We start from the raw sequence: 10838 nt of genomic DNA on the forward strand, positions 1-10838 counted from the left end.
AGAGAACTACAACTCCCTCTCGGACCGGGGCCAAATGAGTCTACTTCCGCGGGCATCTTGGCCTCTTTGGCTCATGGGAGTTGTAGTTTTCTCATTTATTTTCTCGCTTGGACGTGGCTGTAAATTACAGATCGATAGTAGTTGGCACAGGTCACATTATAAATTTCTTATGTACGAAAGAAAAGAGCTTGCGACGAGGCCCCTCGCAGGTCCCTTTAAGGAACACTTGCACGTTCTTTCTATTTAGAACCCCTGGAGCTGGGTTGCCCGGCTGCAGCAGAGGCCAAAGGTCATTACTTTGTTGGAAGTAGAGCGCGGGGTGGGGTCAGAAGGTAGGGGGATTAGGGCAGGTTCCAAGGGAATCCCCCGCACTCCCTCTGAGCCCTTTTTTCTCCCCTGCTTACTTCCCAGAGACCCAGAGATTATCGAGGTGGTCAGTTATGTTTAGAAATTGGCCAGACAGGAAAGGAATTGAGGTGTGAATGTGAAAAGCCTCTCTAGGCAGGAGAAGAGGAGAGGTCTCCAGGATCTCAGGCAGGTGGGTACTGGGGGTCTGGGATCACTGGGGATGAGGTGTTTGGGGTCCAGAGTCTTGAGTTCTCATGTCTGGGTGAAGGAGAGAGTTAGATATTAGGGGAAGAGCAAGCTGGACTCCTGGGCTCCTGATAGTGGTGAAAGCTGGAAACAGGCTTCAGGGTCCCTAACAAGTATTGGCACTGGAACTTGGGTTGCCTGGGTCCAGGAGAAAATCCCAAGCTTAAGATCAGGTGTTGGAGGGCAGAGCCTATTGGGATGTTGGGTCTGGTTCCTGACTCTTTGTTTTGCTTCTCCAGAATGTCTCAGGAAAGTGATACATGGAAGAAAGAGTAAGTGGGGGAAATGGGATGGGCAAGGGTAGAGATGGAGGGGGCAAGGGGGCACTTTGATTATGCCCACACCTGCTCAGCAGCTCTGGTCTCCTAATGATGTGTGCCTTGCAGGGAGGGGCTGGGGGCTTGGACTTCTGGGTCCTACCTACCTAACGGGAGCGAGCTACAGATGAGGACCACTGGGTCTGAAAGAGGAAGGGCTGGGGGCTTTGAGTCCTGAGATAGGAGGGCCTTGAGATCTCTGACCCCTGGACTCTAGATAGGCCAGTGCAGGGAGAAAGAACTTCAGCACTGGCGGAGCAGACTCAGGTTCTATCTCTTCAGTGACCTCACAAGTGTTCAGAACCCTAAGTTGGGCAGTGGGAAGAGGGTGAAGGGCTCTTGCCCTGCTTGCTGTCACTATGAGCCTGCACCTCTCTCAGGGCCCTGGGAGATGAGCTTGCCGCTATGAGACTGCAGAAGCTGGAACAGCAGGTACTGTGCCCAGGAATCCTGCCAACCCTCCCCTTCTATCTTCCATACCCTCTCAGGAGTCCCACCCGCAGGACTTGATCTGGGAGTGGTCCTCACTGGCTCTCTCAGAGTCTCAAGTTTTGCAATTGGGAAACGAGAAAACAGGAATTTGGAATCCTCAGGAAGCAAATCTTGGTGACGAGTCTCCGAAATTTCTAAGGAACAAGGCTTCTGGGTCCTTAGGATTCCTAGGTCCTTCGGGAGGAGGGGCCTGGATGCCAGGACTCAGGGTTCTGTGGAAGGAGTTGCTGACAGACGGAAGGCCTGGAACTCTCCCACCTATGCAAGGACTCCCCTTGCCCCAGGCCCCTTTTCACCCGTCTTCCAGTTCGGTTCCTAGACCCCCACCCCACCTCTTTCCCGCTCCCGCAGTGGCGTCTGTTTGAGAAGAAGCAGCGACGGAAGCGCCAAGAGCCCCTCATGGTTCAGGCCAATCCTGACGCTTCAGTGCGGCCGCGGAGACCGAGGCGGCGGGAGGAGCGCTTCTCGGCTGCCAGCGGTGAGGAAAGGTGTCCCGAGTCCGGCAGGAGCGCAGGCTGGAGGGAGGGGCCTGTGGGAGTGTGGTGGGGGCTGGGGCTAAAGGGCCTAGAGGGGAGGGGCCTGGTGGAGCTCGTGGAGGGTGGGGGCGCTTTGATAGATCCGTGGGCGAGGCCTGTGAGAGTTCGGGGAGGTGGCCAGAGAGATCTACAGTGCGAGGTATGGTGCATGTAGAGGTGGGCCCCGAAAGAATTCTGTGATTCGGCTAGGGTGGAGCCTGGGAGAGCCGGGGGCCGCCCAGTGAGTGCGGGGACGGGGTCTAAGGAGTCTTGGAACTCGTGGGCTTGGGAGAGTTGGGGGAGGTGCCTGGAAAAGCGCCGGGACGCAGCTCCTGAGAAACCGGAGGGCTGAAGTAGGCAAAGCCCCGGGGCCAGGCCTGGGTAATTTAAAGCCGATTTACTGGAGCGCCCGCGTGGGACTGTTTACACACGGAATCGCGACAGTTGAGTGGTAGGGCTGTGCTTGTTTGAGTCTTGAGGTTCGGGTTCTGAGTGGGTCTCGGGGGGTTGGGTAGTCAATCAGGGGCGACGTTTGGGAGACCAGCGAGGAGGCGGATCTTCTCAGAGGACCAAGATTTTATGCTTCGTGTTAATGGGCCTCGCCACACCTTCTCCCAGGCCCCAGGAACCCTTTCCTTCAGGAGAATGTGCCAGAGGCGCATTTGTGCCCTGGATCCCACGGTATCCTGGGCACCGTGAGCTGCGGTGGAGATGGCAGTGGCGAGCGTGATCCTCTGCTGCCGCCGACAGAAGCAGGTAATCTCAAATCCTTGGGCGGTTGATACCCCAGAACTCCACTCCCCCTAGAACCCAGGAGTCCAGAACCACTCCGTCCTTGCTGTCTCCAAAGGACCCCCGCGGGCCCGGATATGCTTCACCGCAAGGAGTCCAGGTCATGAACCTTCTCCTCCATTCCCCTGGAATCTGCATCTCCAGCCCTCTTCCTTCCCTGGTATTCAGAAATCCTAGTCTCCAGTTCTCCTCCCTTTCTTGACTACCAGGCAGTTCTGATCTGGAGTTGGAGGAAATCTCCGTGGAGGATGTTCCTGTCTCACCACCTCCTTGTGAAGAGCCTCCGGGCACTCTTTTGCAGCGCAAAGGCTGGCTAGCCCGCCAACGATCTGGTAATTTCTGTGACACTGGATGAAGTCTGGTCCCCTGGTCCATGTGGCACTTCCTCCCCCTTTTTTGTAAAGCTCTGTTGAGATATATTTAACATATTATACAAATTCACTCATTTAAAATTGTACAATTCCATGGTTTTCAGTGTATTTACTGAGATGTGCAACACACACCACAATGAATTCTAGATTATTAATTATCATTACCCGCAAAAGAAAACCCTATACATTTTATCAGTCACTGCCCCACCCGACCCCCATTTCTCCCAGACCTAAGTAACTACTAATTTAATTTCTGTCTCTTTAGACACTTCATATATAGAATAATACAGTATATAATTTCTTGTGATTGGCTTCTTTTGCAGCATGTTTTCAGTGTTCATCTATTTTATAGCATTATTATCAGTATTTAATTCCTTTTTCTTAATAACATTCAATGGTAGGGACATTTCCTTTTATTCTCGTGACTTGACCAGTGATTTCAATAACAGGACTCTGAGTTATAACCCCAAATTTGCTCCCTCCTCCCATTTTAGTTCCCCAGTCTCGCGGATGCTCTCTCTGGGACAAAGGAAAGAGAGGACTCTAACCCCTCCCTGTCCTTAGATCCAGGGCAGTCACAGACTTCTCAGCTTGTCCACACAGGGGAGGAGGAGGATCTGGCAAGTGAGGTTGATGATAAATAAGTAGGAGTCGGAAACCTAGGAGTTCTGACCTTCTCCAGCTAGCACTGATGACCTTGTCCCAAGCTCTTGGGACCCACGTGTCCTGAGCTCAGTCTTTTCAGGGCTTTTTTTCTACCCCTTAGGCGCCAGTGCTGAGGACAAGAGCGAATTACAGGATGTTGGAAATGAATACGAAGTGCCCAGTGCCAGATCAAGCCCTGGAATGGGTGGTGACGGTGGCCTTGGAGACTTCAACAAGGTGGGAGGTGGCACAGCCAATAAGGATATAGGAGGAGGAGGGCTAGTCTCGGGCTCTCGAGGCGCTAATATTCTGCAGCCCAATCAAGGGCCCTTCTTACTGGTGGGTGGAACCTGTTATGTTTGGGCTAGCAGAAGTTCTTTGTGTGCACCATTTATTTTCAACCTAGAGGATCGGAATTGATGTGAGCATATACTTTAAAACCCAGACCACCTAAAGGCAGTGAGCTTTGGAGAGGGTGAAATAGTGATAGGAAAGGACCAGATGGCACTCATTTTGGTATGAATGAAAGCGAGATAGTTTCAGTTGAGACGATCTGGGCGGTATTATATGTTGTTAATATATAGACCCGGTGACCACGGGTATTAAAGGAATGGGCAGTACTTTCAAGAGGATTCTCCAATTGGTAGGTGAAATGGGTGTGGCCAGTTGGGTTACTGGCCAATCAACAAATGAAGCGATCTTGGGGTTTGAGCTTGGGAATTGAACGTACTGGCCAATCAGCAGGCAGCTGAGATATTTGACCAATAGAAACTGGTCGAGAAGACGGAACCCTGAGCTGGGATGGCCAAGCACTAGTTGGCAAAGCGGGAGGCGGGGGAGGGTGAGCGGGCTGAGGAGGGCAAGCCTCGGCTGTCTCTCAACTTGAATTTGGTGCGTGGGCCAGGGCGAAGACCTGGAAGAGAAGAAAGAGGAGCCGGAGTTTGCCATGAGGAAATCCCCAGGGACGGCCGACGAAGTGGTGTCCGAGGGCGCGCGCGGCGCGGGCAGCGGCGATGTGGGGAGCTCGCCCCCCACGCCTCCCTGCGCCCCAGGCCCTCGGCTGGGCGAGGACATGAAGGCATATGTGCTGCAGCCAGCGATGCGCGGTCGCACGGTGCAGTGTTGCATCAGCCGCGACAAGCGCGGGGTAGACAAGGGCATGTTCCCTTTCTACTATCTCTACCTGGAGGCAGCCGACGGCCTGAAGGTGTGGTCTGGCAGCTGGGAAACAAGTTCCACCTCGCAGGGTCTTGAGTGAGATCAAGACTTACTTAGGCGAATCGAAGCCTTGCTCTTCATTGAGCTAGGACTCCAGCTCCAACGTCAGGCCCTGCCCTTCAGAGAACTGGGCTCCTTTATTCTCAGAGCCCAGTGGCATAGGCCCTCCCCATCCCATAACCCAGGCTTGTCCACTTTCGAATTGAGCTGGCCTTTCTCACAGCTAGGCCACGCCTCCTCAGAGTCCCAAAGGCCACCCCTTACAGATCCTTCAGGTATTTGTCACCTTTTGTTGGGGCTTCCCTGGTAGCTCAGCTGGTAAAGAATCTGCCTGTAATGCAGGAGACCCCTGTTGGATTCCTGGGTTGGGAAGATCTCCTGGAGAAGGGAACGGCTACCCACTCCTGGATATTCTGGCCTGGAGAATTTCATGGACTTTGTGGTCCATGGGGTTCCAAAGAGTTGGACACGGCTGAGCGACTTTCACTTCTCACTTGGTCCAAATCTAGGCCCTAGTCCCACCCAGTCCTGCGACAGGTCCCGGCCACTCTCAGAAGCTAAGCTATTCCCTTGATAGCCAAGCTAATCCCCTCTCAGTCAGGTCATTTTTCTCTCACGTGTGACTGCCTCTCAATTACTCATTCTCCCCCAGAAAGAGGCTTTTCTCCTAGTCAATGCCAGATAGGGTTCTCACAGATGAAACACTAAAGTCCTGCTGTAATGTTCCAAGTGAAGCCCTTCCCTATTCTAAAGCCAGGCCCTGCGTGCCAGGCAAGTTCGCCCCTGCCTTGGCTTTCCCTCAGCCCTGGGCCCAATATCCGAAGGAGTAGGGGGAGATATTAAAATGTGAAATGAAGCTCCCCTTTCGGGACCCAGGTGACACCCTGCATCTACCAGCAAGCCTCAGTTCAGTTGCTCAGTCATTTTCGACTCTGTGACCCCATGGAGTGCAGCACGGCAGACTTCCCTGTCCATCACCAACTCCCAGAGCTTACTCAAACTCATGTCCATGAGTCATGATGCCATGCAACCATCTCATCCTCTGTCATCCCCTTCTCCCGCCTTCAGTCTTTCCAAGCATCCAGGGTCTTTTCCAGTTAAGACCTTTGCATTAGGTGGTTAAAGTATTGGAGTTTCAGCTTCAGCATCAGTCCTTTAAATGAATATTCAGGACTGATTCCCTTTCCTTTCCAGCAAGCCTTAGAACACTCACTGCTCCATTACCCTTTCCTCTGTCTTGGGACATGGTATTTCCTTGTTTTTGGACCCCTGTGTGCACGCTAAGTCACTTCAGTCCTTTTCAACTCTGTGACCCTATGGACAGTAGCCCACCAGGGCCCTCTGTCCATGGGATTCTCCAGGCAAGAATATTGGAGTGGGTTGCCATACCTCCTCCAGGGGATCTTTCTGACCTAGGGTTCGAACCTACATCTCTAAGGTCTCCTGCATCGGCAGGTTGCTTCCTTTACTACTAGCACCACTGCCACCAGGGAAGCCCAGGTCTTTTGGACCCCTAGCTCTAGCCAAATATCAGAAGTTGATTCTGATGGGCTATTTATCACATCCACAGCACTTCCTTCTGGCGGGACGCAAGAGAAAATGGAGCAAAACCTCTAATTACCTCATCTCCTTGGACCCTACAGACGTGTCTCGGGATGGGGACAATTTTGTGGGCAAAGTCAGGTGGGCAGAGTTCTAATGTGTGTGCTAAACAGGTGGCAAAGGGTGGGAGGAAGGGAACAATTGAACTACATTTCCCAGCAGTCCAGGGGTACAAATTCCACCTGCTCTAGAACTTTTTCTCTTAGGGACTGATGGGTTATGTAGTCCTTCAAGTTGTAACTCCAGGGTGGTTGGGAATAGAACTGAAGACTTCGGAGGCAAGCCTGGCATTAAAGACATTTGACTTCTTGAGCAGCAGGGAGCTGGGACGTCTAAGTTCCTGTGACAGAAGAGGGCTCATATATATGAGTTCTGTCTTAGAGGAAGAGCGTTGCTAAAGGCCCAAGGCAGGAGCCTAAAAATCCTTCTCCCCAAAGGAAGAGAGGGACCTGGGACTGGTAGATGGAACATGAGTCTTATGTAGAGGATGGATTGAAAGACTTGATGAGATGACATGGGAAAGCAAAACAGAAATATTGTTTTTATTCTGACCATTTCCCTCCTGGAGCAGATCTAATGTCTTGGGCACCAAGTTCAGCATCTTTGACAATGGGGTGAATCCGGAAAGGAAACATTTTTTTCCGGAGACAGCTCAGATCAGGGAGGAGCTGGGAGCTGTATGTTATGTGAGTGTCGGGGGGGGGGGGGTGGGGGGGATGAGAGAGAGGAGTAGAACGGTGGGGAGGGAGAAAGAAGCAGGTCAAATGGAGCATACCACCCTCAGGAGACAAACGTCTTGGGATTCCGAGGGCCCCGGAAAATGAATGTTATTATTCCGGAAATCAACGCCCAGAACCAGAGAATCTGTGTCCAGCCAAAAAATGTGAGTCCACCAAACTTGAGAATCTCTGGGTCAGTGGAGGAGGAAGGTCTGGGGGACCCGCCATAGATGCTAAGAGGAGAGGGGGCCGATGGGTTGCATAAGGTGACATAAGCCGGGAGGCTTTTGTCAGACTTCTATGTCTTAGGAAGAGAAAACTAGGGACTCAAAATTCTGCTTTCGGAGGAAAAAAGTTGGTTGGTAGTTGGCTAACCACGCCCCCTACTTTACCCTTAAGGAACAAGAATCGCTCCTGAGTCGCCTCCAACGAGGGGCCAGCCAGGGCCTGGTCCTGCTGCAAAATAAAGCCCCATCGTGGAACGATGAGAGCGGCGCCTACGTGCTCAATTTTCATGGTCGGGTCACACGGGCCTCGGTCAAGAACTTCCAGATCGTGCATCCGGATGACCGTGAGCTCCTAGGAACCGATTTACCTTGGCAAGGGGGCAGGAGGAAAAGTACTTCTCCCATTAGCACTTGAGCGTTCTTGCAGGGAGGGCCGACTCCACGCTATTACGAAGCCTATAGGGAAGTGTAGTGTACACGGCTGAAAGTGAAGTCGCTCAGTCGTGTCCGACTCTTTGCGACCCCCTGGGCTGTAGCCCACCAGGTTCCTCTGTCCATGGGATTTCCCAGGCAAGAATACTGGAGTGGGTTGCCATTTCCTTCTCCAGGGGATTTTCCCGACCCAGGGATCGAACCCGAGTCTCCGGCATTGCGGGCAGATGCTTTACTGTCTGAGCCACCAGGGAACAAGGCTAAGGGCCATGTAAACACACTTCCGGGATTCTGGGCGGAATAAGGGCGCCGCACAGCCTCTCGGGAGTCGTAGTTCTCGCAGCTCAGAGGCCCGCGGCAGGGAACTAACACATCCTCAGTTCCTGACTTCCTCTTCAGCGGACTACTTCGTGCTCCAGTTTGGTCGTATAGCCCCAGACACGTTCATCATGGACTTCCGCTTCCCACTTTGCCCTCTCCAAGCCTTTGCCATCTGCTTGTCCAGTTTCGATGGGAAGCTGGCATGTGAGTAAATTCAATAAATAACTCTCATCAGCTTCTGTGCCTGCTCATTTAAAGAAAGGGCCTCAGCAAGCCTTCTTTTACATGAGTTTACTAATAACCAATACTAGATGGCGCCTGGGCGCCCCGTTCTGTGCTCTAGGGAGTGGGCTTATGGGCAACATTTGGTCTCCTGAAATCATAGTCCGATCATGGGGGATGGGTCTTAACAAAAATTCAAAATGCTCGCCTGCTATAAAGGAGGAAAATATAAAATGGCTGGGTCAGAGCAAGGCATCTCTAAAATATATATACTTTTATGCTACATCTGAATAACCACAAGGAACTAGCTGAGCCAGAGAGGTCAGGGACGGGCACATCAGGCAGCAGCTCATACAAAGGTGGAAGGGGGACTGGTGGTTTTCGGAATGAAAGGATGGTGTAGCATCAGCCTGCTGGGGAACCAGTGGGGAGGGGCAGGGTATGAGGCTGGACCGGGTGCAGGACATTTGGAGCACTCCTTTGAACTGCTGAGAAGAGTTTTTTAAGTTGGAGCAGTGAGTAGGATGGGTAATTGAAGACATGCATGTGTGGATGAAAGAACAATTACAATAGTAGCCAACACTTAACATGTTATTCAACAAACATTGTTTTAATTATGACTTATTTTGGGATCTTACAAACTCTTAAGGTATGTGCAGTTGTTAGCCGCATTTTACAGAAAAGGAAACAGTTTATGGACATAGGATTTATAAATGTGAAATCAGGTACATTTATAAGTGTAAAAGCCTTGGGGAACTCACCACATCTGCCAGTAGGGAGGATAAGTCTTTATATTTCAGGAGCACAGAGCAAACTGGAGCTTAACCCTTTTTGAGGAATTAGTTCAGCTCCCAGACCCTTTGGGGAGATAACTGTCCTAGGTTTAATAAAATGTAGGCAGAAGCAAAAAAAAAAAAAAACCGACAAAACCCACCAGTGCTTAGTTCAAAGAAGCCTCCGGATTGGAAGAGGCAGATTCAAGGGATGATGGGAAATGTAGTTTACCTTCCATGGAAGTGCTGGCCTTTATGTATTCCCCCCTCAACTATCTTGGGGACTCAGGAGTAGTGAATGCTGTCAGCTCAGACACACACGGAGACGCTGCTTATTACAAAAAGCTTTATTCATTATATAAACCAACAGTCAAATAAATAAATACTTAACACAAGAACTACTTCACATTAGCCACGCCTCCCACTGAAGTCTGGGCAAGGAGACAAACAGGGAGGGGAGGGAGAGGCCAGAGCGCGGCTTAAGGGTGTGGCCTGGAGGGGGGACATCGGTGAGGTCCGGGTAGGGGCAGGGACGGTGCCCAGGGAAGTGGGAGGGTTCCCGAGACGTGCCCAGGCCCTGGCCCGGGCAGCAGGGGTGAGGTAGGGACCCAGCTCCTCTTGGACCTGGGCGATGCGTCGGGCGAAGCGGCTTCGATCCCGGGCGAACTGCTCCCAGGGGCCTCTGCGGGCGGCCTGGGCCGGTCCTGCCCAGACAACCAGGGGATGGACGGAGACCTTCTCAGAGAAGCGCACCTGGAGATGGACGGACACAGACACGGGGCGACACACACACACACACAAGATAAAAGGGCCGCAGGTGGGGAGGTGGGGAGAAAGAGAGAGAAACAAACAAAAATGAGTTGCACAACAATGCTTGTCATCTGGCTTGTTATCTCACCTGCCAAGTGATTCCTCAGCTGACTCACTGAAGGTAGAGGTGGGACCCTGGGGTTGACATGAGCTCAGAGGCTCCTTCCTCCCACAGGGGCCAGCCTCTTGCAAAGGATTGCATTAACGTGAACACAACCCTCCCAATGGAGCTCACATGCAACCCTCTGCAATATGGGGAAGCCAGGAGTCGGGGCCTCCAGTCCTTTGGTCCCCAGGCCCAGGAGTGCTGGCTCCCAGCCCTCTCCTCCCTAACCTCAAGAATCTAAATTCTCTGTAAAGTAAAAATTAAAAATAAATAAATAAATTAAAAAAAAAAAAAAAGAATCTAAATTCTCAGTACCCACCTTTCTGGTCTCCGAGAGAGGTTCAAGATCCAGATGCCTGGTGGGGGTTTGTGCAGACTTGAGCCGTCTTTGCAGTCGGAGGGGCAGCCGAGGAGGAGCCCAGGGAGGTGGGGGCTTCTCTCCAGGTAGATAGATGGCCACTCGGAAGGGGCAGGGCTCAGCTTCTCCCCGCTTCTCAGGAGCTTCCCCTCCATCTATTTTCTCTCCAGGCTGATAAATCTGGTCCCTGAGGAGGGCACTCTGGGTCTGAAGGGAGGGGCTGGGTCCCAAGTCAGCTGCTCCTGATTCATCATCTTCGTCCTCATACTCATCTTCTTCCTCCGTGTCTTCTCCTGGTTGATACACCCAGGCGCTCAGGAAGGC

At 52.1% G+C, this 10838-nt stretch overlaps 2 protein-coding genes across 5 annotated transcripts in view; one reads left to right on the forward strand and one right to left on the reverse strand.

Moving 5' to 3' along the window:
* The window catches only part of TULP2 (TUB like protein 2), a 63725-nt gene extending 54345 nt beyond the window's left edge, over nucleotides 1-9380 (forward strand). Inside the window, exons 2-14 of one of the 4 annotated variants that reach the window (XM_040252332.1) lie at nucleotides 412-538; nucleotides 834-866; nucleotides 1292-1343; nucleotides 1755-1881; nucleotides 2537-2674; nucleotides 2920-3042; nucleotides 3848-3963; nucleotides 4631-4933; nucleotides 6515-6627; nucleotides 7118-7232; nucleotides 7331-7429; nucleotides 7665-7836; nucleotides 8324-9380. In XM_040252332.1, the coding sequence (XP_040108266.1) occupies nucleotides 835-866; nucleotides 1292-1343; nucleotides 1755-1881; nucleotides 2537-2674; nucleotides 2920-3042; nucleotides 3848-3963; nucleotides 4631-4933; nucleotides 6515-6627; nucleotides 7118-7232; nucleotides 7331-7429; nucleotides 7665-7836; nucleotides 8324-8457 (1524 nt within the window). In that variant the 5' untranslated portion in view covers nucleotides 412-538; nucleotide 834 and the 3' untranslated portion in view covers nucleotides 8458-9380. Of the gene's footprint in view, nucleotides 1-411; nucleotides 539-833; nucleotides 867-1291; nucleotides 1344-1754; nucleotides 1882-1978; nucleotides 2096-2536; nucleotides 2675-2919; nucleotides 3043-3847; nucleotides 3964-4630; nucleotides 4934-6514; nucleotides 6628-7117; nucleotides 7233-7330; nucleotides 7430-7664; nucleotides 7837-8323 lie in introns of those variants that run through there. The other 3 variants (XM_040252335.1, XM_040252336.1, XM_040252333.1) reach the window with 3 other exon arrangements.
* A 191-nt stretch (nucleotides 9381-9571) lies between these two features.
* PPP1R15A (protein phosphatase 1 regulatory subunit 15A) overlaps nucleotides 9572-10838 on the reverse strand; it is a 3225-nt gene continuing 1958 nt past the window's right edge. Inside the window, 2 exon segments of the mRNA XM_040252331.1 lie at nucleotides 9572-9993; nucleotides 10476-10838. The exon segment at nucleotides 10476-10838 is cut by the window's right edge and continues 11 nt beyond it. Of these exon segments, the coding sequence (XP_040108265.1) occupies nucleotides 9649-9993; nucleotides 10476-10838 (708 nt within the window). The 3' untranslated portion in view covers nucleotides 9572-9648.

This window comes from Oryx dammah, unplaced genomic scaffold (genome assembly GCF_014754425.2).
Source record: "Oryx dammah isolate SB20612 unplaced genomic scaffold, SCBI_Odam_1.1 HiC_scaffold_13, whole genome shotgun sequence".
Lineage (NCBI taxonomy): Eukaryota > Metazoa > Chordata > Mammalia > Artiodactyla > Bovidae > Oryx > Oryx dammah.